Genomic DNA, 26,447 nt, shown 5'->3' with positions numbered 1-26,447 from the left:
GAAGCGCTTTATATTTAAGGGTAGCTGTGGCTTGAGGAAATTACAAAGATGCCAAGATTCCTTCCTTATCTTCGTGTTAAGTCATCTGGAGATCTCCAAACGTCCCAAAGCCCAGCCCAGGCCATGTTGTAGACCCCAGTGAAACTGTATCCCCATCCTTCCTGGATGGGACATGTGTATCTGGAGGTCCTAGCACTTCTGAGAAGTTTACAGCATGGATACAAGTTTCAGAACCATTGCTTTTCAAAACAATTGCTTACAGTTGTATCAAAACTACCGTCAGTCAGTTTCTTTGAAATAATTGGTAAGATACACCACAGGGCACATCTACTTTTATAAGTTATGATTTACTGGTGACATTAGTTATTTTATATGTTTCTCTCATTTAGTATTTATTTATGAAGTTTCGGGAAATGACAACATGGGTTTTCAGATTTCAGTGCCTAAAATACTTTGAATGCAACATTTCGCTAATGTTTAACTCTTTTCTCCTGAAGGATGATAACTTCTTAAAATAATCTGAGAAGTAATGTGCCCCAATTCTAATATATTAAGGTGTGAAACAAATAATTTCTTGCAAACTGTTAAAAATTAACTAATTTGTAAAAAACAAAAAAAAAAACATTCAAATCTACCTTGTTTCTAAACTGACAAATGTAACAACTAAAAGTGTCCACCCCATTGTCTGTTGCTTGCATGCCTGAAGTAGCCAGGGTACATGTCCATACCAGAAAAGCTGTATAGTAAGTATATGATAAGAAAAAAACAGAGAATTTAAGTGTTTGATTTTGAAAAGAGCACGGGTATGCCTAGTGTATGTTTTAAAGGAGGAGCTCTCCTGGAGAACATGGACAGGGCACCCCTTCTTAGGGCTGCATGCTGCATTTCTGAAATTTGATGCACATATGTGAACAATTGAAAAGTAAGATATAGAACCATGAGATACTGTGTCGGGCTTTTACCTGCAACAGACGTTAAAATAATAAAGGCAGACTCGGAGCTTTCTTTCTATAGGATCTGAAAACAGCAGATCTGGCTGGTGGCCTGTGTGTCATTGCTGTGTGTCTCTGGAGAACCAGTCCCCTCAGCAAGGTGGGTGAGCACACTGACAAAATACTCTCGAGCAGGGCAGAGGAAACAAAGACAGGCTAGTCGGGGACAGCAAGAGAGAGCATATTAGCACTTGGTGACGGTTCCAGGAGGGTGCAGGGAAAGCTCCAAGTTGACCCCAAGCAGCGAGGGCAGGAAAAGGTTATTAGCTGTCAGCAGTGCTCTTTAGCCTTCCTGAATTCCAAGACAGCCTCCCCGCTAGGCATGGCTCAGAGGGCTCTGCCAAGATGTCCCATTCGGGAGAGCCGGCCAGTGGCTGTTCTGTGGACTCCTTCCACCATAGCTGGGCACTTGCTGAGCTCCATGTGTAGCAGCCCGGGAGCTTGATTTAATTGTCGATAGAAGGAAATAATAGATATCTCTCGCAGGTTTTAATATGATCTTAAAATAGGGGAAAGTTTTCTGTTATGACATTGACATAGAGGCGATGATTTTGAGTAATGCAGGATGATGTGGGGCTGCTTAAGATTAAATATGAGCTATATAAAGGCCTGTCAGAATGAATTCTAATGTGCCATGAGACACTTTGCATACCCTTAAATATGCAAAATGTCTCTTGGCACCCTAGAATTCATTCTGACAAGCCTTTATATAGCTCTTACTTAAAGTCCTACTTTATTTTTAGGGACCAGGTCCTCAGAGCTACTCTTTGAGGCGAGGCAACAAAGGGCATTGTTGATCCGTTTGTTTCTTTAGTGAAGGGGAAAAAAAATGAAACACAATACAAAACAGCAGCAAAAAGTGGAAGCTTGTTTAATATTGTTCTACCATCCTCCTGAAAGGCATAATAATTTGAGTTACATATCTGAACTGATTGGAGTCACAGAATCATAGCTCCTTTTTGCATTTAACAATATATACAATATAAAATAAATACATTTACACAAATGGACATTTGCTGGAGCACACAGTATGGTACACATCACAAAAATATACAATTGATTGCTTTACAGATGTGATGCCCATCTACAGCTATAGACATGGTTTCATTATTATTATTAATTATTATTATCATTATTATTTTTACTATTGGCTATAATGCAACTCCTGGATCATTGTAAGCAGTTTAAATTTTGTTTTGTCCATTTAGGATCTTTGCACATAAGACTGCCATAAAATGTTGTCCCAGGCAGGTAAACAGAGATGCTTAAATAATTAAAATACAATCACCAACATCCATTTTCTCTTCTATAAGAAAAATAGCAGTTTTAAATTTTTTATATCTTTTATGTCATCATTTAAATGCAAAATAGTGGAATAAATACAACAATCTGACTTGATTAAAACACGAAGAGTCACTACAAGGAGCCAAAACAATCATATCGCCTTAAATAAGAACAAACCTAAAAGGAAAATAAAACTGTAAATTGCATGGCTAAAACATACACCTTGGTATCTTCCCGACAGCTGGCATTAACTAAATGGTCTTGCTAGAAACTTGAAAAAACGATCAACTTTGCTCGAGCAAGGTACAAATGGCATCTACCCAGAAGCCCGTGCGTTCCTTTTAGATCTACATTTCAAGCTGTTTTTTTTTTTTTTCACTTCAGTTGTGAGATACTTGTTGTTTTCAAAGGCCAAGTCTTTTAAACAGAGGACGACACATTGTACCTCATTCTTTAAATGTGTTTCTGTCTCACGATCACTTGCGGGCTCTGGCTTCTGAAGCTCAGACCCTCGGGTGTGACTCAGTGAGGTGGTCGATACACTTTATATTCCTTTTGTACACATAGCGTAATTGCGCAATAGTAACTTAAACCCTGCATAAACCTTCTGCAAAATAATGTTTTGAACACATACATGATGAAGAATCTTACAGGATGAGCACCTTCCCCCACCCCCCAGGAGTTGTATTTTCTGTTGATGTTTAGTCAGGGATTTGCCAATTTTTTTTTAACTTATCACAGCTATCAATTTCAAGTTATCGACCATCCGAATGAATTGCTAACGATGATTTACCTAGATTCACACTACAGTCACTTTCTCTACTGAGAACCACAATCTACGATATATTCCCACATAGCTAATGATAGATACACAGTATTCCTAGCACAGGGCTGAGACGTCCTCAGTCCAAGGTATTTTGCTTAACGCACACAAAGTAGCAATAGTTTTGGAAGCAAGTCCGCACCAAAAGGGTTTGCAACAACACAGAGCGAGTTAATAACAACATCTGAGAGATGATCAGGGGAAAGCCATATATACAGCATTTAAAAATTAGACTTATCTATATTCTTGAATATTCAAAGTTTTATGTCTAAGCTATACATTGGTATTCTATAATAAACCATTAGAGAAATTATCCCTTTTTTGAAAATATTATGATTTTGATGTGTGTCTGATCATAATGAATACTGTTTTGGAGTTTCAATCTCTTAGTTATTACTGGTAAGGAGTAGAAGATACTACTGTGGTCTCCTGAGGAAGTATACATCCAATACTGTCTCTAATTCTACCCTGTGTCTAAAAGCACACACCACAAGAATCCAAACACCACGAGAACAAGACGACAGTTTCTGAATGCAACGTAAAGTTCAGAAAAGCGCAGCGAACATGGAACATTGAAGCTGAACTATTCTTTTGTTTGTTAGGGGTACAACTTTAATTACATCTGTGTACATAGAGTAAGACTATCCACAGAATACAGAGAGCAGCTACTAACACTGGTCCATTGGTAAAGCATTCTATGGAGGTTACTGTTTTCTGGTTATTCGGCGGGCGACTGTAGGTTTCGGGAGGGGGCATCTGATTTCTTCATTAGATTACACCTGGTTACAGTCTGAAACCTGACTGACCTTCGTGCTGTGACCACGCTTGTTGAAAAGCACATCTATTGGCTTAGCTTTTGGTTAAAAAACAAACAACGAAACAAAACAAACCTGCAGGTTAATTGAAACAACCATTCCTAAAGTGGATCAACTCCTACGGATTAGGACTTTAGAATTTGGTCAGGTGTCTGCTGTCTTTGACGGTTGGTTTGTTTGAATTCTGGCATTAGCCTTATTGCCTCTGAAATATTGGCTCACAGCTCCTTCTGAGACAGAGTTTGCAACTGCATACAGGCAGCATCTTGTTCCTAACCACGAGTGCAGCTAGAAATCGTATGGCGACTGTCCCTCCCAGCAGGGAGGTGTACTGGTGCTAATTCTACAGATAGGGATCCCATGTGCAGTGCTCGTGGACGGGACCACTCGGTGTCACGGTAGGTATAATCTAATCCTTGGTGTCAGTGAACATTTAGGCAAACTGGAGCTCATGTAAGAAAGAGATGTTTGGGACCAGACTGGCACACGACATAAATTGCATCCGTGGTAATATGCACCTTCCCTTCAACTATTGCTTGAGTAAGTTAAATCCCCATATTAATAAATGGCTGAAAAGTGGTAAAGCTGGTACAAAAAAATCTCCATTTGTAAGAAGAAACAAAACATTTTTAAAAATCTTCCTTCAGGGTTCATTTGTCCTTCATTAGTGTTCAATTGTTCAAAGCCAGCACGAGGTTGCGGTATCCTTACCCCTCTCTAGTATTGCATGAATGAATAAAGCTTAAACGATTCCCTGAAAAAGTTACATAGTAGCTAAACTAACCAACACCTGGAAGACTTGACAAAAGAATTAAGGAATCAAATGGCTGTAACTGATCTAGATGAGAAAGCAAGGAGAAGCAGCCGATGCCGCCGCCACTTAGGTTGTCTGGTCGGAGGCTGCCCCGTAGACTCTAATACTGCACTAAGTCGATTCGTTTGCATTGCACTGTTCTTCAGGTACGGTTCTCTCTTTGATTCCTTACTCACTGGGGCTGTCATGGTTCACTACAAGTTCACTGGCATCCATAGTATGGATCTCTGTCCTTTGGCAGGGTTGGTTTCCATCTCTCTCCAGTTAGAGACCGCTTTTAAGAGTTCAGCAGCAGAAGGAAGGAAAGGAAAAAATGGGGGAGGAAGAGGTGGGGAAGAGACGTAAGAGGTGGAAGAAATGTCCCGTACACTTAGAGGTGTTGGATATGTAGGGTGGGAGGGGCTGTGAGGAAGGGAGGAGGGACAAGAACAAGGCAAGAGAAGAAGATTGGGGAAAGGAAGAGAAAGGAAGAGGGCAGAAGAAAGGAAGCGGGAGAGGGAGAAGGAACCTTGAGTGAAAGAAGCAAAACTTAATAACGGAACAAGGAAGAGTGGGGAACGCAGGGAGGTGGCCAGAGGATCATGGGATAAAGTAGAGGAAACCTAACAGGAAGATTGGCGGAATCCGCAGGCTGCATCAGGCTGCATCGTACTGTGGCTGCTAAGGTATCAGTGCAGTCTGTTGAATTTTAATGTTGTTCGCTAAACTCTAAGATTCTTCGACATCATTCTTGGGTTTTATCTTCCCTTTTGAACGTGCAGGACGGGAGGGCTCAGGGGGCTGTTAGTCAGACCTTGGCTTCCAGCATTTCCAGAAACAGTTTGTGCATGGGCACTTTGCCTTCAAGTTTGATGTTGTAGAAGTGTTGGACCGCCTTGGTGGAGGTCTGCCTCAGGAGCGGCAGCGTCATCAGCATCTTGCCTGCACGGCGTGGGTCTTCCATGTGCTGGCCAGCCTCGTAATCCTGCAGGGCCTCGTGCAACACATCCTGAAGTTTCTGGACAGCCTCCACGTCTTCTATGTGCATGGAATCTGGACAAGAAAGCAGACTAGGTCAGCAATCATGTGAAGAGTAAAATCAAAGTAACTAAACAAAAGGCAGTTTATTTTACACACACATACACACATATACACACATATACATAGACATACACACCATAGAGACACACACATACACACTCACACATACATACACATATACACATAGACACAAACACATAACACACAGACACATACTCGCACACTCATACACACATTCACACTCACTCACACACTCTCTCACATGCACACACACACATTCCTATGCACACACTCACACACACAAACATACACACTAAAAGCACTATAAAGCAATATCACTAAGGAACACAGATGAAAACATTCTAAATAAAATACTTGTGTGTTCTTGTGCACCCCAACATCAAAGCTGCTTCAAAACCTGTATGTTTTTTTTCCTGAATTTCACTTAGTACTCTTCGATATGAGCTTAGAATTTAAGAATTAGTTTATGTATGTATGTATGTATGTATGTATGTATGTATGTATGTGTGTATATATATATATATATATATATATACACACATACATACACACAGACACACACACACACACACACACACACGTATTTACAGCATACACATAATGACGAGTAGAACGCTTTAACATAATATGATCTTGGCAGCATGACCTTTTTCCTGGGTTCATTTAACAAAGAACTGCAGCAAGGAATCTACAACACAGATGAATAAGGGAAGGGACAGAAACTAACACGATCAAAACCTACTCTAAGAAATTCTCAAAGAATAAATAAAAATACTATTTTTAAAAAATTCTAAATGTTTGCTGAGATCAATTTAAACCCCAAATTCCTACCCGAAAGTTCATATTCCCCAAAGGTCAGAAAAAGTTAATGAGCATGGTCGTAATTCATAACTCCGCACGGCACGCAGAGCCCCTCACTCTCTGATATCTCCACCATTTCTGATGCTTCAAGACCTCAAACGCATTGCTCACACCTGATTAAGGTATTCTTATATACTCAGATTCCCTTGAGCTGTGAAATGTTTTCCACATTTGTAACGGCAAACGCTGCCCCTAAATTGACTGATTTAACAACCCAATGTAGTCGAGAACAAAAAGGGTTAACAAGGTTGCTGTAATTATCCTTGTGAGAAATGTGAAATGTGGATTAAAAAAATAAAACAGACACTTAATTATATACAAGTTTGAATCATTTAGCACGTTTTATTGATTCCGATGACAGTTTATCTGTTAATTACACATAATGGAGTCTTTGGGGACTCTTCATGTTTAATAATCCCTTTTCTCTGTGAATGTCAAGTGCGAAGATGTATGTAGTTAGCCAAAGTTTCACACAATTCAAACACAGATCACAGAGCAAACTAAACAGAACCTTGTAATAAAACCAAATAAAAACAAACAGGCAGAGGGATGGGGATGGCTGGATAGAACCAGTAAAACTCGGTTAATACCCTTCTGTCTGGAACCTCAAGAGGAGAGATGGTGTTAGCAACCCACAGTTAAAATTTCTGACCCAGAGGTGTTCCTGCCTATTGGAACTGCAGGGACAAAACTGGAGAAGAGACTGAGGGAAAGGAATCTAGTGACAGGCCCAACTGGGGATCTACCTCATGGGGAGACACTAAGGCCTGACACTATGCTATGAAGTGTTTACAGATAGGGGCCTAGCATGGCTGTCCTCGGAGAGGCCGAGCCAGCAGCTGACTGAGACAGAGGCAGATACCCCCCCCCCACTGGACTGAAGTCAGGGACCCCTGTGGTTGAATTATGGGAAGGGTGGAAGAGGCAGACAAGGAGGGCAACCCTATAGGAAAACCAGCCGTCTCAACTAACCTGGACCTCTGGGAGCTCCCAGCTGAGCCAAGCAGACAGCATAAAGGGGCTGGTCTGAGGTCCCTGACACGTATATAACAGGGGACTGCCTGGTCTGGCTTCAGTGGGAGAAACTGGGCTGAATCCTTGAAAGACTTGAGGCCCCATGAAAGGGGGAGGTGCTAGGGAGGTATCCTCTCGGGGACAGGGGAGGGAGGCATGGGATGAGGAACTGTTGGGGGGGACCAGGAGAGGGGGCAACAGCTAGATGGTAAATAAATAAATTGCTTTAGATAGATTTAAAAAACCTCTTCTGTCTGTTAAAATTATTTAGTTGCTTTTTCTTGTACAGGGTCACATAAAAGTATATTACCACATTGTTGATAAATTTGCCTGTTATTTATATTGAGTAGATAAGGATTGCATGGTGTTTTTGATGCCACTTTGAGACTGAGCTTAACATGGCATGGTAACCATGGCTACCTCTGAGCAATGCAATACGGTGATGCTCGAGTCTATGTTAACACCAGTGGATCACTTGGTTGACACTGCCTTGTAGAAGAGCTGGGTGTGGGGGCACAAGACCCTCACCTGGAAGTCCTGCTATTGTTCCATTTTGCTCCTTCTCCCCTGTTGATAATGATCTTGGGAGGTACTAGAGAACAAGGGAAGTAGTGAGGTGATTGCTGGTAGACTCCATGATGGAGCTTCAGGAGGTCACAGTTCACAGTGAGCTGGGACTAGGCAGTGATGGAGCTGCTTTGTAGTCACTCGTCCTGTTAATTACCCTCCATTTGTGCTTTCTCAAGCACTATGTGTGTGTGTGTGTGTGTGTGTGTGTGTGTGTGTAAGGGCCCAAGTGTTCACGAATACACACCTGCATCTCTGTAACCTTCTTCAATAACTACCCACTGTGCCTTCTGAGGTGGGCTCTCTCAATGGCTCAGAATTTGCCAAACCTGCTAGACTGGCTGGCCAGTGAGTCCCGGGAGTCTTCCTGTCTCTGCCTCCCCACCACTGGGATTGCAAGCTCTGGCTACCCTATCTAGCTTTTGGCACAGCTTCTTGTCATTCAAACACTGGCCCTGATGCTGGCAAGGAGAGCATTTTACCCACTGATCCATCTCACTAGCTCTGTAGACTCCATTTTTGTTTTCTCAGATTGGGCTTCTAGAATACAGTGATGATGGCGTTTCTTCTCCAATGAAAATGGAACTGCCGAGGGAGAACAGTCCTGGTGTCTCCCACCTTTATCAACAGCCTTCTCTATGGTGTTCCAAGCAATGGTGTCTCCAGTTGGATGAAGACTGCTGCTTCAAGGAGCAGTCTAATGATAAGAAATACTTATCTCATATTTTCCAGTCTGTCTCCAAGTGCCTTTCTTTGGTACGGGGTACAACTACTGGGATAAACTAGAGCGTATTTCTCTTTTCTAGGTGGTGTTCCTTTGAACATGGGAATCCAGCTGCAGCCCCGTCCCACCCCACCCCCATCCTTACCCCCACCCCCAGCTTTTCAGCTTTTCCTTCGACACTACTCTAGCCTGGCCTAGGGAGATATACGAGCGGATGTCACAGGAAATGAGGCGAGAACAAATAGCAGAGCGATATGCTCACAAACAGCAATTAAGACTTCACACTATTCTTTAAAGGCTGTGATTTAGCTGGAGAGATTTAAAAATGATTTAATCAAATTACTATGATAATTTAACTTCCCATTTACAGAAAAGATTCTAACTCATTTTAGCTTTCCTCGTTCTCAGATCTGCTAATACTTTAAATGCAAACTCACTAAATCTGAACTATTTAATTAGACCACGATTCAGCCGGCAGACTGCTGAAGGAAATATTCATCTCCATTAGGGACCCTAGTTCAAGTGCTGGTTCCGTAACACTAATCTGCTCCGTTTCTTGGGCTAGGTGGACACTCAGGTGCCAGGCTCAGGAGAAGAGGCATTGGTGATTGTCCGGCTTTGGTTGTTGGTCCTGGCTTCTTCGCAAGTATGTTTCCAAGGAAACAGGTCTTAGGATTCAATGAATGGAAACAAAGTAATAACAGGGATACACCAGGTCATGAGCACAGGAGACGGGGTAAGACAAATGGAAACAAAGTAATAACAGGGATACACCAGGTCATGAGCTCAAATGACAGGCTAAGGCTTCACATTAAGGGCCCTAGTTCAGCTGGTAAGAAACTTGGATGCCTGGGCCCAAGTCCCAAACCACCAAATCAAGGTATTGGGGCTTGGTCCACAACTTTCCACTAAATCTTGGTTGAGGACTACTAAATAGTATAATAAATATATAGATGCTATTAAAAAGAATTAAGATTTCAAAATGTAACCAAGAGTTCAAATAAGATATACACTATCATTACGTACTGTTTCATCCCTTAATAATTACCTTAATGATTAGCTATATAGAATGGCTTTATTATGTTTTACTTGTTTGTTTGTTTAATGTAAGTGGGTGTTTTGCCTGTATGACTGTGTACCATGTGTGCAGTGCCTGCAGAGGCCAGAAGAGGGCCTCGTATCCCGAGACTCCAGATACTGAGAGCTGTGAACTCTGTAGGTGCTGGGTATTGAACCTACGTCCTCTGGAAGGTCAATCAGTGCTCTTAATCACCTCAGGAGTTCAACTTTCAAAATATTTGATATGTTACTTTATGAATGAGACCATAAGAGAGGGTGCCATTCCAGTCTTTGATGTTCAAAACAGGGATAAAACACATCTATTTCCATAGTGGGGACATTCAAAGGCTTTGGTTTTATTCATTAAGTGTAGTGAAGCATTGGCCTTTTCTATAATGGAGGGCATGGGCGTAACTCCTCAAAGGGCCACAGTTCAATCTAGGAACTGGCTTTCTGCTTGTGGCTCATGCTCTATAATGATGTCTCAGGCTGAGCTAGGACTGAGTATCAGAACTATACCTGCATGTCTAATGTCAAGTCTAGTATGGAGAATGAACAATCATAACTGGTAACACACTGTGGAACAGAGATGGTCACTTTACTGGGCATTTATAATGGACAGGGTATGTGGTTCCATGTCCAAGTGCTTTCCTAGCAGGTAGGAAGGACCTGGTGTCGATACCCAGTACTGAAACAATGTAAAACAGTCTATATGAGAAAGGTGACAATCAATATGACTTTTAGCCCTGAACCTTAAAAGATTAAAACAGAATGTGCTAAACAAAACAAAAAAATGGAAATGAGCAAAGGTCTGTTTCTTCAAAGAGAATTGATGTTTTAATCTCTCTAGGCACAGTGGATAAGGTACTCTAGAGTGATCCCATGGTCAGCAACCAGCGGCCATCCAGGATCCCTGATAAACTGTAAGACAAATGCTCTCTTGATTGACATCCAAAATGAAGGGTGAAAGGACTGATCCTAAGTGTTCCTATAGTAACTGGGCAGTAAAGCCAGTGCGTGTGGCATTGCCACACAAATCAGGACAAGGTTGTCCTCAAGACTGCTTCCCCAAACCCATACGATTAAATATATGTGGGTGTTCCTAACATTCCTCGAGTTGCCATCTGGCCCTGTTTAAAATGTCACACCAAATGCTATAACTATCAATTAAAACCACTAAGTCATTCAAAAAAAATTCTAAGAAATCAACCACTGACTAACTTGGAACAACCTTGACCGCCAGTAAAGATAGCATTTGCGATTGACTGATATTCATTAAATATGCATGAATACCTATGTGTATTACAACATTTTAAAAGAATATATATAAATATATTTAAAAGCTGGAAAATAAAGAGGACTTGAGTATTTGCCCCGCTTTTGTCTGACTGGCAGCTAAAGAGCAGGTGAGTTTTCAGAGGATTTTATATGCATCTCGTGATAGAGCGAAAAGCAGAAGTTGAGACCACAGTAAATACTCTTCAATCTCCAGAGACGAACATCTGAATCATTAGCTCCCTAAGCTCTAACATCTGCCCCCCACCCCCGTAGCTACTCAGCAATGAGCTACCTACACACCTGAGTTATACAACCCAGGTTGTGAGGAAGTCTGTTGCAGGGCAGAGACCCCAATCTCCACAACAGACCAAAGGCAATGGAAAGAAAGTGGGGATATTTAGACTTGGGCTATACATTTTGGTTCTAAAGTCCACCCACAGGACTTACAGAGTTAACTACGCCCCACACTTGAGTCAACTTCTGCTACAGTCAGTGAGTCCAGTGTATATATCTGAATCAAAGCATAGATTTAGTGCCTCATTTCCTAAACGCAGTTACTTTGGAGGAAAGGGAGAGGGTTCAGGTTGGAACAAGACATCTGGAAGGGTTCCTGGCATCTTATGTTTTGACCTTGCATATATGTTCATTGTGTTAAACTGGAGATTGACTCCAAGCATGCCCAAGTCCTGCATCCTAGAACCCATTAATGTCACTTTATAGGGCAAAATGAACTTTGTATGTGATTAAGATAAATATGGGAAATTATCTTGGAATATTCAGTCAAATAAAAGCAAAATAGAAAGCAGACAGCAGTATCACGAAGGTGACCTCACGCCACTGGCTTTTTATGATGGAAGAAGAGCCTGACTCAATAGGCAGGACTGGATTCGCAGTGATAGGGGTTGAGAACTCAAGGATAGCCTCAACTACATAGTGAAAGACTGTCTCAAGAGTATAAGATAAAAGATAGATTGGACAGATGGACAGATGAACGGATCGATGGATGGATGCATGGATGGACAGATGGAGAAATTAATGGATGAATGGATGGATGGATGGGTGAATGGATGGAAGAATAGACAAATGGAAAGAAAAATGTATGTATGTTTGTACAAATGGATGGATAGATGGAGAAATGGATAGATGGAGAAATGGATGGATGAATAGATAAATGGATGGAAAATATATGTATGTATGTATGTACAAATGGATGGAGAAATGGATGGATGGATGGATGGATGGATGGATGGATGGAGAAATGGATAGAGAAATGGATGGATAGATGGATGGTTAAATGGATAGATGGATGAGTGGATGGATGGATGGAGAAATGGATTGATGGGTGGATGAATGGATGATGGATGGATGAATGAATGGAGAGATGGATGGATGGATGGACAAATGGATGGGAAAATGGGTACATGGATGGATGATGGATGGATGAGTGGATGGATGGATGGATGGGTGGATAGACAATGAAGAAATGGGTAGATGGATGGATGATGGATGGATGAGTGGGTGGATGGATGGATGGGTGGGTGGATGGATAGACAATGAAGAAATGGGTAGATGGATGGATGGAGAAATGGATGGATAGATGGAGGATGTATGGATGCAGATGATATGTTATACAATATGACCCAATGCTAGAGAAATTAAGGAAACAAACTGTCTGGAACTACCAGGGGTAGTTGAACTCTATTCGTATCTTGTAGTAGACCTGATGAAACTGATTTTGGAATTCTGACCCCTAGAGATGAGAGTGCAAACATATTTTTAAAATGAAGGCATGGCTTATGTCTGCACTGAACATACATAGTTTTCCCTGTCATTGTTTCCTGGACAACACCATATGTCAACTGTTTACCTGAATTTACCTGGCACCACATATTGTAAGTGCTCTAGAGATAAGTCAGTAAAACGAATAGGTACCGGTTACATAAAAACATGCCATTTGACACACACATTCAACTCTGCAGGTTTTGTAACTATCCTTAAGAAAAAACAAATCTAGAATTGATTCTTCACAAATACCAAAGGGTGATTATTACAATTATCAGAAAACAGAGAAATAAAATGAAGGCCTGAATTCTGAAGTAATTTAACATGATCAGTTTAGGTTCCTTGAGGTAAAATAGAAACGGCCCAGGTTTCTGTACTGAACCCTCTAAACCATGGCCTATGGTTGTTTGTGGGGTAAAAACATTGTGTCATGAGTAGAGACACAATGTCAAACTTTCTGTCTTACAGTGATCACAAGTGATCATCAGTTTATCTGGGCCGAACATGGGAATGCTTTGAGATTCCTCAAGAGGAGTTTTGTAAAGGAGCTGGCTACAGAAAGGTTTTCCAAATATAAGTAAATTTAAATAAATGTATGAATAAATAAGTATACACTTTGGCCAGCAATTAAAGCTATCTCTAGAACACCATAGAAATGGCTGCATTTATTTTTTTTAATTGCCTAAGAGCATAGCAGCGCCTTTAGATTGGAAAGGATTTCTTTGGTAATGTCTATGTTCACTGTTTAGCCTCATGGAGATGCTAACATGTTGATCTTTAAGGTTCAGCACACAGACTCCAAACCAAACATCCTCCACCCCAAAACTTCATCACCTTGCCTTTATAACTGGTTTCAAATATTTATGTCACTTAGCGACTCTGGACATTGTTTAATTCACCTACCTTACTCTACAGTTAAGAAACTACCCATGAGTCTAAATCTCGTTCTCTGAAATGAAGAAAATACAGACTTGTACAGTACAAAAACATTCCCCTATGATTGAAAAGAATCACAAATATATGCTACATAAACACACACACACACGTGCGTGTGCACACACATATATGCATATATGTACACACACATAATATATATATATACACACATTTGTGATGTTTAATTAGCAAGTTCTAAGGAAAAGCTTATTAAATAGATTCCCCTAAAGACGTGATAATAAAAATGATTGAAAGATACTAAGCCAATCCTATATGAGAATTCAAATACCCCATTCCGATCATCTAAAGAAAGACAGCATCTGTCATTAGAAATTCTACAACTGTGAATTGTGAACACAAGTCAATTTGTCCCCAGGAATGTCCTCTATTATGAGGTTCTTAAAATTATTCCAGAGTTCAAGCTGATTGCCAAAGTAGTATTAATAGTGTTCTATCGGTATTTAATTTATTCTAGAAGTATTATATAAAATTTAAAAACTATTTAATTTTATTCATATTTATAATGAATAAAATGAGCTTACTACAAAGTATGAAAACTCCTATCAGGAAGCCAACTGTCTGTTCATCAAACAGAAGCACAATGTTGATGATAATTAGATAAAGGCAGATGCTTAAAATAATATAAAATATAAATAAATGAGATTTCTCTTAACATCTACAACCACTCAGGATAAGGTCAGATAGGTCTCTACTAAATATTTTTTACATAAGCATTCATTTATGTTAATCTAAACTTCTGAATACCAAACAAAACCTAGGCATTTTCTAGCACATCTAAGCAAAGCATCACCACCCTGTGCTAAACAGGGATGCCCTCACAGGGATGCTCTCACAGGGATGCATGCACAGGGATGCCCTCACAGGGATGCTCTCACAGGGATGCCCTCACAGGGATGCTCTCACAGGGATGCTCTCACAGGGATGCTCACAGGGATGCTCTCAGGGATGCCCTCACAGGGATGCCCTCACAGGGATGCCCTCACAGGGATGCCCTCACAGGGATGCCCTCACAGGGATGCTCTCACAGGGATGTTCACAGGGATGCTCACAGGGATGCTCACAGGGATGCTCTCTCAGGGATGTGCTCACAGGGATTCTCTCAGAGGGATGCTCTCAGAGGGATGCATGCACAGGGATGCCCTCACAGGGATGTGCTCACAGGGATGCTCTCACAGGGATGCTCTCACAGGGAAGCTCTCACAGGGATGCTCTCACAGGGAAGCTCTCACAGGGATGCTCACAGGGATGCTCTCTCAGGGATGTGCTCACAGGGATTCTCTCAGAGGGATGCTCTCAGAGGGATGCATGCACAGGGATGCCCTCACAGGGATGTGCTCACAGGGATGCTCTCACAGGGATGCTCTCACAGGGAAGCTCTCACAGGGATGCTCTCACAGGGAAGCTCTCACAGGGATGCTCACAGGGATGCTCTCACAGGGATGCTCTCACAGGGATGCTCACAGGGATGCTCTCACAGGGATGCTCTCACAGGGAAGCTCTCACAGGGATGCTCTCACAGGGATGCACACACAGGGATGCTCTCACAGGGATGCTCTCACAGGGAAGCTCTCACAGGGATGCTCTCACAGGGAAGCTCTCACAGGGATGCTCACAGGGATGCTCTCACAGGGATGCACACACAGGGATGCTCTCACAGGGATGCTCTCATAGGGATCTGCTCACAGGGATGCTCTCACAGGGATGCACACACAGGGATGCTCTCACAGGGACGTGCTCACAGCAATATGCCCATAAACATTTAAGAAACTCAAGTGTGATCCAAACAAGATTAAATCTACATGTTTGCTGCTGTCCTCTAAGTTATAGGTAAAACCAAATGGAACAAAACAACCTACATCCAAGTTATGAAAGAAAATGACTTTCTGAGTGGTTTACCCCAAACTGAAAGACTAGGGCTTTGGTTGGGGTTGGTCGGGACAAGGCCATTGTCCCTGTGGCTTGATTGTAAGGGTAAAGGTCTGGGTAGGACCCGACTGTGATTCAGAACTAGAGGCAATTCACTTTTCTTGGTATCAAGAGCTAAACTGGTGTTACAGTTGCCTGTGTGCAGAAATGCGCTGTGAAGCCGCACTTCTCGGGAACTAGAATGGTGAGGCAGGAAATGTCTTAGCCATGTCCTTTACGTAAAGAAACTAAAGAGCACATTAAAAAGGACCTCTAGTCAACTGTGCCAGCAGCAACAAAGGTTCTTTCCTGACCTAACAGCACAAGAAACGGAATGGGAGCGTTGATGTTTCCACAATAGTAATGGTTATTCTTCCAGTCAGGAGCTAAGGCCGTTTAAATGATCAGACTTAGCTATAAACTGTGCCGGGAACATCTTCAACTGCCAACTTTTAGCGATTTTGACGACAAGTTTTAGCATTGCTCAGGGTTCATAATTGACTAACAATTTACAAAATCAATTGTAAACATAAAAAGGTATAAAATGTGCTTGCTCTGTTTAAAAAAAAATAATGAACAGAGTAAATGGTTTCAGTGAGAATCATTTTTTGAGATTATCAAGTAGAATTTCTTTGCAAAACCAGTACTGTGAAATCTTCCATCTAATTTAGACAGGTCCCAAAAGGTGGAGGCTGAACAAGCTAATACATTCTCAGAAAACTTCTATCTTACATCTCACTTGGACCATCTCCAGAACAGGGCAAGGGTTTGTAATAACAAGGTCATTTCACACACACACACTCACACACACTCACACACACTCACACACACTCACACACACTCACACACACTCACACACTCACACTTTAAGTCCCCAGGAAATGGAGGGAAAATGGGGTGAATTCTGTGGTAAGGGGTGGGTTATATTCACAATTAAAACCAAGAAATGCTAACGTCCATTATAAAGACAAATAGGAAGGCACGACTTCATTGTTGAAAACAATTTCCCTTCCATCAGTCCAAGGATTCATGCATCAATATTTTAGATGAACTGTTAATTGCAAAATCAATTAAAAATTATTTCTAAAAACAGTCACGCATCCCTGGCCCCCATGGGGGCAATTTGGGCAGAAGGTCTCATCTTGCCCAGACCGCGCCAAATCACAAAGTCGTCATCCACAAGTAAGCAGAAGCAATCTGGTTTTTCATTTTTCAGCACGGCTGAGCCCAGCCTGAGATTGATCGTCACATATGGCCCCAGAAAACAAACTGTCAATACCTTGAATACTGCAGAATTTGAACAAATAACCACCCGCCCATTCAAGCCACTCATTGCATCCCATTTAACAGATTTTATTGACAGCTTCCTTCTTGTAATTAAAGGGAAAACTACTGGCCGGCAACCAAGATAAAGTTCAAAGATAGGGGTCAAAACAAAAGCAGCCAGAGAGAGAGCGCTGTGTGGCTGTCAATGGTACATGGTTTCAGAGTTGTTATTGACACGCAGGTATCTGACAATCAGCCCATCATTAGGAGGGATCTATCCTGAACTTTATGCAAATGTTAAAAGAGACTTAAGACTACAATCTAGCCTTAGGGAAGGCAAAGAGGGAAAAACAGAATGCAGTACCAACCATTTTGACTTACCAGGGCACGCCCCTACTTTAGCACACTCCTGTTCAAACGCTTGGCGTGCCTTCACCTATAACTCTCAATCTCTTCTGAAGGTAGCACTTTCAACAGAATGTGATGTCTAGAGAAACCCAGACTACAAACCATAGACTGTTCTTTCTTTTTGTTGTAACAAAAATCAAAAGACAACATGGCGTATATTTTTCTCAACTGCAAAATTGGCCTTTTTGAGAGGAAAGGTGGGGACTGTTTCCCCATAACTCACTGACGTCGACTTGCACGGAAACAACAATGAAGCTAATTTTGTCCCAAGAGTGCCCATTTATGAAAGTCCCTCAAGACCTCTGCTTTGCTACGGTTCAAATTAGTAAAACCATAGGGTGGTAAAAGTGTCAGAGCTCCAGAGAGCAAGTAAATAAAAATGTTCCCTCTGAGTTTATTTCTCTCTCTCTCTAACTTTTCACTAGAAAGCTGCGCTGATTATAATTTTGCTGACTCATGGAGAACTTACAAACTAGGCCTCACAAATCCCCAAGAAGACAAGAGAAGGGGGTAAAGCTGACATCTTTAACACTGCAACAATGACCACATCAATATGCCAACCTGAATTAGCAAGAGCTATTGCTTTGAGGGTGACAAATTCTTCCTTCTCTAGCTTCATGCTTTTATATTTCTTCACCAGCTGCAGGATGGCGTTATTTAGGTCAAGAAGGCCTGCTAATTTGGACTGGTCTTCATCCATTATGTAATCGTCTGCATAGACAAGTTCATCCTCAAACGAAAGTGATCGGTACACAACACCCAGGATCAAGATTTCCATCCACGCGCTCTGGAGAAGGCTCATCTGATCCGCCAGGGACAGTGTGGAGAAGCCTGTAAGGGAAGATGGGTGGATCAAGTTACTCTAAAGCCACAATTTCATAACGCAACCTGCACTTCCTAGGGTGGGCAACCTTTGCCTTGGAGTTCAAAACCATGCTGTTCTCTGATGACAAGCTATTAATTCCCCCAACCCCAGTACCATTTTGTGAACCCAAAGTTGAAGTCACGAGCCTGCTTCTGTGGTAGGTGCTACGGTAGGGTTATAAACTGGCTCGGGAATCATGATAGAGTGATTGTTTTCTTTCTTATTTGCAGAGAGACAGATTGCACACTATCTCTCTGCTCTAATCCCAGCACTAAGGGCGGTGATGTTTTAAGGTACCTTCAACTACGTAGTTTTTAACACCTATATTGATAGGGAAGATCATGGCAAACATAATCCCCACTCCTGGAAGAAAATGATTTAGACCACGTAAGAGTCACCAACTTGGAAATGTAACAGCCAAGTGACGAATTGAAGCCAAGTGAGCTTGGATATTTGTCCCTGCTGTTGTCAGTATGAACCTCTCTTTTAAACACTTCTCAGTATATAAAGAAGACATCTTAGCTTACCCACCTCCTCGCCCAAGAGGAAAGCCACAGTTCACTCTCATTATCAAAGTCTGTTTGTTTAAAAGTCTAAATACAAAATAAAAGTGTTTGGTGGGAAAAACTGACATAGAGACGGAGCCCAAATACAAATATTGGCCGCGCCTAGGCACTGGCTTGGTCGTTCACCCTGGGTGGGGCATACTTGTTTTTGCATTTGGGAAATATAACCAATGGCTCCCAGCACATTGGGGGTGCTGTATCTTATTTTTCACTGAAATTCCTGGCTCCACCCTTTACTAAAACTTAGAAAGCATCCAATAAGGACACTGTGTAAGCTGAGCATCCAATAGAGAGGCTGTGCAAGCTGTCTCCTATGCTTGAGTAACAAAAGACAGACACTGAAAAGTAAGAGTCAAATCACGTCTCACAGGGCACAAGGGAGTCATACAGTCAGATCTCCATCATGAAGTCCACCTAGACATATGGATGTGCATATTATATGATGGGATTGCATATATGTGATGCGTGCACATGTTATCTAACGCCTTCACATGTCAGAGGATTGAGCTCTATACTGAGAAGAACAATGAAGATGGCTGATGACCAGGTGACTGTCTCCAAGAGACCTAAAAGTATGGACTTTCATGCTGACAATATGCCCTGGCATATGACCTGTGGTCCATGGTCACTAAGTACACGCTACCATGATTTACAGCACTTCTAGCAGCAAACCCTAAAGAAGGGAGATCACCGTAACCAACTTAAGAAACCTCTTTTGACATCCTCCCTAGACATTATGACCCAATCACAAAGACCATGGACAACTGACTGCACAAGTTCCTGCTTTCCATCAGTTGGCCTCATTCTTTTTCTTGTTGAAACAGACCCGCCCCATACAATAGTAAAGCACAGGTTTTCCTGACCCACTGAGAAAACCCAGTAAACTGCCCCTTGGTGTCATTACCTATAAGTACTTAATCAAACTGTCGAAAGGATTCCTTCAGCTTCCCGTGATGGGTTCCTCATAACGTTTCTTTCACTATGAAGGCACTTAACACTGTATTTGATGGGGCTGCTTGGGTCTCGTTCCATAAGGCTTCTCTCCTCTAAATTTTTATCAATGAATCTTAGTATTGCACTAAAAAATATATCCCAGCAGCATTTTTAAAAGGTCAACAGAGGAAATAATTATCAGAGAGAATTGAGTTCTACAAAAGACAGACACAACTCATTGTTCCTTCCCTGCCCCCACCAACTCCAGCACACCGGTGAACTGGGAAAGAAAGAAATCTGTAAAAGAAATTTCTTTTACAAATTCAATCATCAATGCTCGCAACAAAAATCACCCCTGGGAAACTTCTGAGCCACAAGGAACGGACTTTTTTTTCTTAAATTTTCCTGGTTTAATTCTTCCATTTCACGATCGCAAACAGCATTTGTTGCCACCGCAGATGGAAGGACCTCGTAGCCCGGAGCGTCGTCCTGAGACAGCCCGGTCCTCCCTCCTAGACTGCTGTTAGTAAATAGATTTACACCATCCTCCAATCTCCACACATCTTCCTGCCGAATAATTAAAAGCAGGATGATTAGTTTATTGAGTGGAAGGAGGAACTTTTTTATTGAGGTCCATCCATGATTTTATCAGGGCCAGCACTTTTACGGTTGTCACGGGGGTGCAGCCATCCAATTTTTCTTATCTGCCTGATTAATACAAACGCTGTTTCAGGACGCATTAATTAACAGATACAAATCTACGTTCTCATGGAAGGATCGATACTGAGAAGAAAAGAGGCATCAATGTGAATTTAGTGCTGATGATGGGGAAGGCTCCCTATTGACATTTACGTGTGCGGAAACTTTAAAGTTGTACGGGGGGGCCCCTTTGTCCCTGTGATTTACAAATTAACATTTTTTTCAACAACAACAATGCCTGCCACATTTCTTTGGGGTTTAATTAAGCAAAAGCAATAAAATTTCATTTTTAAAGGTTGATTCTGCAATTTGTTTCCTCTGTATTGATGGCTGTGTGCGCGCCTGCGTGCTGCCTGTGTGCCATCTGCTTTGCAAACCTCACACTTTCCCTCTGATTTTACTGTGAAATAAAGGGAAAGAAAAGGGGAAGAGGGGAACCTTTTTCTTTTGCACAAAGCTATAATAACTTTGTTTTCTTGATGTCCTGAAGTTTTTTTTTTCACTTTGTTAAAGTAGTGTGATTTTTACAGAAGCATCAATTAAAAGGAAAGGAAGGAAGGGGAAAAAGAAAGAAGAAAGAAAGGAAGGAAGGAGCAAGGAGGGAGGGAGGGAGGGAAGGACAGAGGGAAGATCTATGTGTTATATAGAATATGGCATTATTGTCTCACAATTTGGCCCCTTTTTAAGTTCACCTCCCCAATCTGGAAACTGACACAAAGATCTTCCCCACCCAAACCCTAAGGTGGAGCTCAAGTTGCCCACAAACAGGCCACAGATCCAGACTTTGTTTCCATTCCATAAAACACTTACTTATTTACTTCCTTGCTTCCTCACTTACCCTAGGCCTTTGAGGCTGACCTTGAACTTGGTACACAATGTAAGCTGCCCTCACTCTCAAGATTCTCCTATCTCTGATCCTTGAGTGTTGGCGTTACTGATATGCACCACTGTGTCTGGCTTTCAAAAAAAAAAATCTTTTCACCCTCTGTTTATGATGGCTGGCTCTATTTCCCTTCCACGATGAAATGATATCTTTATGGGGAGACTTGAGCAAAACAGGGACACCTAAATGAGGGGACTAATGAAAACGGGGAGGTCACAAAGCTGACTCTAGGGGCTCTCTTAAGAACACGATAGCATTCGTTACTGGCTCACGGACACTTGTGTCCAGATGATAATCACCCCTGCTTGCGCTCTGAGCAGGCGTTCCATGGTATTTTAGAGGCCTCGTCATCTAGAACATGGAGCTAACGTTGGCAAAGCACCTTTGAGATGGGCCTTGCCTTTGTGTCCCTTGAAGCTCACATGCTGTACATCCAGGATCTTAGTCCTAATGTTTGGCCCCATTACAGCCTTTTAAAATACACCACAGCCCATTTTTCTCTCTCCCCTCGGCAGCCCCTCCTGCTGACCACTGACAAGTCTGAACTCTCTTCATCTCTGTCCTGGACTTGCTGCCGTTTACCGTATCTTAGGCCGTTTTGCTCTGCAGAAGGGCTCTCTACCCAGACCCTCGGCTAAACCGTGTGTGTATCTGTACGACAGCGTGCTCCAAAAGCACGAGAAGACAGTGGAGAATAAGACAGCGTGGAGGGCTGAAGAGCTTCTCCAGACAGGCGCCCCTGAGGTAGCAGGTTTGAAGAGAGTGTGCCTTATGCCGACCTTCTTGCCCCATTTCTTCTGGAACCTTCAGGAAATGAGTGGGATGCCACAGGCACTTGTCAGTAACTTTTTTTTTACCCCAGCCTGGCAAACTTGTGCGCTTTATAGCCAACGTACAAAAAAGGCTAAGCATCCAAAAGTGTGAAGGGCAAAGACTATCTGACGGCTAGTCTTCAAGAATACACTTTCATTTCGGAAAGCATAAATGTTTATTTCCTGAACAGAGCGTTGACAGAAATAGGCTGCAGTGCGGGCATTTGGTTTTAACCCCTGCCAGGCACTTCCCTGTCAGCTGCTTAGCTGGGAAACACAAGAGCACCAACGTTTAAATCCTCGGGGTATCTGTTAGCATCAGTTAATCATGGCATTGATTTGCCTGTTCACAGGCTTTGAGGTGAAGTTTTGCTATTCCACAGTAAATAAGCAACAAATAAAATGATAAAATGATCAACTTTTCCCCCAACGAATAGCATTTTAGGCTACAATCATTACTCAGCTCTGGTGACCTACTGAGACGGCAAAGTTCGCTTGGGGAATTTAGCATAGGCAAGAATCTCTCATTCCCACACAATCGGCCCTGATGCCCACAGGATCTGGGGAAGGATAGCATGCCACTAAGGTTCCAGCTTAGCTGCCACTAGATACTTGCATCAGGACCCTTAATAGAGGGGACTTACTGTGCTGTTAATAAATCAGTTACTTTTTGCACATATCGACAGGCATTAGCATTTGCTCTCATGGGCTGGAGAGATGGCTCAGTGGTTAAGAGAGCTGACTGCTCTTCTAGAGGTCCTGAGTTCAAATCCCAGCAACTACATGGTAGCTCATTTATTCTCTGAGCCACAAAATGCAACGATCAGGTCTTAGCTGTGAGTGTGAGTGTGTGTGTGTGTGTGTGTGTGTGTGTGTGTGTGTGTGCATTTATGTGTATGTGCGTGCATGTGCATGTGTATGTGAGGGTACCTACCTGTGGAGGGCAGAGGTCTTGGTATTGTCTTTCTCAGTTGTTCTTGGTCTTACTTTGTGAGACATAGCCCTTCAATAACCTAGACCTCACCAGTTGACTGGCTGACCAGTGAGGCCTAGGTAACCTTCTCCCTTCTGCTTCCCTAGAGATAGGATTACATATTCACACAACTATTCCAGACTTTTCACATGGGTTCCAGGAACCAGATGCAGCCTTTTGTGTGCAGCAAGTGGTCACTGGTTGGTGGATTCCCACCAATAGTTAGTCTGCCATGGGCAGGTGAAGAATACCTCGTAAGAATGTCCAGGATGTCTCTATGAACCACATAGCTCTTCTCTGAAGTCCTTCCTTGCCCTAACCACTTCTGATGGCCAGACCGTAGCGGAGACCATCCTTTAGATTTTCCTGAGCCCTTGCCTGACTGTGGCTTTGTTTCTCTGGTTCTTGAGACTAAACTTAGAACAAGACAGTTCTCAAAGACTGTGAGTCAAGTAGGTAGCAAAGTCCCCGGACAGGGAGAAGCTAGCTACGTTCTTGTCCCACAGTATTTATTTCTTACAAGCCCCAAACAGGAAGCTCTGTCCAGAGAACTCATCTTATGGGTACAACAAGTTTGTATGCTATCTAAGAACAAGGGAAAGCAACACCCTGTAACACAGAGCTTAAATAACTCATAACATAGCATCCATGTCAGCTGGGAATTAGGTGACAGGAGTTTGGAAAAGATTAGAGGGGGCTTTGTCTATGGACAGAACCCCAAAATCCAGATAAGTTATGCCCAAAAGTATTTATCTGGTCTGCTCACAAGTTGAATTCCCCCCAAATATGAAAACCCCCTTTTCTGCATCTGTGAATGTTATTGTGATTGGAAACAGTCTTTGCCAATGATCAAGGAGGAAAATGTGTCACTACATTGATAAGACTAAATCTTTACAGAAAGGGGTGACTTTAGACTCAAAGTTGGATATGCTCAGATGGGAACTGATATGGAAACATAAAGCAGGGAAGATGCAAGGCTCCAGGAATAAGGGGAACAAGTGATGTGGTGGACTCCCTCATGGGCCCCTAGCTGGAATCAACCCTGCTGATATCTTGAAGTTGGGCTTTTACTGTTTTGAGGTAACTGCCTTAGCATCTTAAAACCCAAATACAGACCCATGCCTGGCTTCCTCATCAAATGGGCAAAGTTGAACTAGTTATTTTTCTGAAGAACCTTCGAGTTTCAAAAAACTTCAGACTCAAAGGATCGGCAAGAATTATGCTGATGGGTCATGGAGCTGCTGGGGTTCGGTGAGCATGGCAAAAAGAAGTCATGGCACTGGGAACAGAAAGACCTCACGTCCAGTGGGGCGTCTACCACACTGATACTCATGAGACTTGACACGTGACACGCCCCCTCTGGCTCTGATTGGCAGGTGGAAAAGATGATCCCTGCTAGGGCAAGCTCTGCATCACTAGCTTTCTGGAAGTCTCAGTATAAGGATATTCAGACCGTTGACACCTGGGGCATCTACGTAGGCACTGTAGAAGGCTGGGTACTTTAGAGTATAGAGAATGAGTCAGATAACGCTCTTGTCTGCTAAGACAGTCAAGGGAAATACATTGGAGCTCAATGTGGAAAATACCATAAATAATACAAACATGGGTCAAAGTATACATGGGTACAGAGAGGGAGCCCTGGGGCTTAGGTGCACACGTCCTAGTGGCTATCACCCCACCCCATCCCCTCCACAGTTTTGGTTCAGGCCTCCTCTCTCTCCGGATTCCATCTCTCTGATTCTATCCATAGACAAGCCATAAATATGCCTTCCTCTGATGGAAATGCTTTCTGGGGGCAGGAGGTAGAAGAGGGTTCAGGGGCAGTATAAACAGGCTATCAGAGCATATAAGGGAGTTAAGGGTGAGCAAAGTTGAATATATGGAAGGATCATAAAGAAAGCCATTATTTTCAGTGCTTACAGAAAGACAATAAAATATAAATAATAATGACCTTTAAAAATGTTCCCTTAGCTTGCAGAATTACAACAGGACACAAAATTCAAATTTTCTGATATAACATTGCATTTCTTTCTCCGTTTGGACCTCTTTCTTTGGTAAGCCCCCTCTGGACACCGTAGCATGTGTAAAACCTCACTAGCCTTCCAACCCCTTCTATTGAATGCAACAGCTCTAACCACCAAGGTTAAGAGGACCACCATCCCCTCCCCTCCCACTATCTGCTACTCTCTTGGCCCCTCATTGGCCTACCCCACAGTGAAGCCATTCTCGAATGCACTTGGTAGCTTCCATTCCTGCCGACATTATAATTACTATGTATTCCTAGGGCCACTCTTGTAAGGAGAAGGTAAAGAGATCAGTCAGAAATAAATAGCTGAGGATACGTAGGGACTAGCCATGAGGAAGTGCTGTCTGTGGGGTCTGCCTGACACCTTGTATGAGGTTCGGGGGTTTTCATGTCTTGGTAGTTCTTTAGGCTGGAGGGGGGTTGGCTTGGATACTTCATCTATTTTTAGAACCCTCAGTCGTGCCATTGATGACATAGGTCCTTATTCGACACGTAGGGAAAGAGGAAATGGGTGACTCTAGTATAAGGACTGACTTTCTAGACTGGAAATGAAGAGAGTATTCTAGAAACCAGATGTCACATCCCAGCACACCCATGGACACACGAACATGTCCCTTCCAACGAAGTAGCCCACAGCTTTGACATGAACTCTGAGTGACGGCAAAGCACTGATCACAAGGGGAGCTCCCTGATTACCCTGCTTATAGGATTATACAGGAGCCAGGTAAATTCTAGGGGAGCTTGCCCTAACATTCGCCTGCACCCTAAACTGTACATTAGAGGCGGTGCTAATCCTGTGCTCTAATGCTCTGCTTGTGCTTCTGTACATACATTGAAACAGAATCCACGAAAATATCATAACTTTTAAACATTGCTTACACATATCTGGAATTGGCTTCTTACTTTGCTCCAGGACTGTGGATTTTTAAATTCAGTACACATTCATTGCCTATAGCTAAGATTTTAAACTTCTGATAACCTGAACTCCTCAAATAAAGGATGAGCCAACACACCCATCGTTTCTCTCATCTGGGGGGGGGGGGGCTGCATGTGTACTTCCTTCACGCATTAGAAGATTTTAGGTGAAACTAAATCTACTC

General features: G+C 42.5%; 1 protein-coding gene across 11 annotated transcripts in view; it reads right to left on the bottom strand.

The window, feature by feature from the left end:
- Window positions 1-1,847: 1,847 nt before the first annotated feature.
- The window catches only part of Esrrg (estrogen-related receptor gamma), a 617,835-nt gene continuing 593,235 nt past the window's right edge, over window positions 1,848-26,447 (bottom strand). For all 11 annotated transcript variants that reach the window (XM_063272510.1, XM_017598866.3, XM_039090940.2 and 8 more), the window contains 2 exons: window positions 18,152-18,421; window positions 1,848-5,760 (listed from right to left, as the gene is read on the bottom strand). In XM_063272510.1, coding sequence (XP_063128580.1) covers window positions 5,516-5,760; window positions 18,152-18,421 — 515 coding nt within the window. In that variant the 3' untranslated portion in view covers window positions 1,848-5,515. The remainder of the gene's footprint in view (window positions 5,761-18,151; window positions 18,422-26,447) is intronic.

Source organism: Rattus norvegicus, chromosome 13, assembly GCF_036323735.1.
Source record: "Rattus norvegicus strain BN/NHsdMcwi chromosome 13, GRCr8, whole genome shotgun sequence".
In the NCBI taxonomy this organism is placed as follows: Eukaryota; Metazoa; Chordata; class Mammalia; order Rodentia; family Muridae; genus Rattus; species Rattus norvegicus.
The sequence above is the reverse complement of the archived record's forward strand: the minus strand, read 5'-3'. Positions and strand labels throughout refer to the sequence as shown.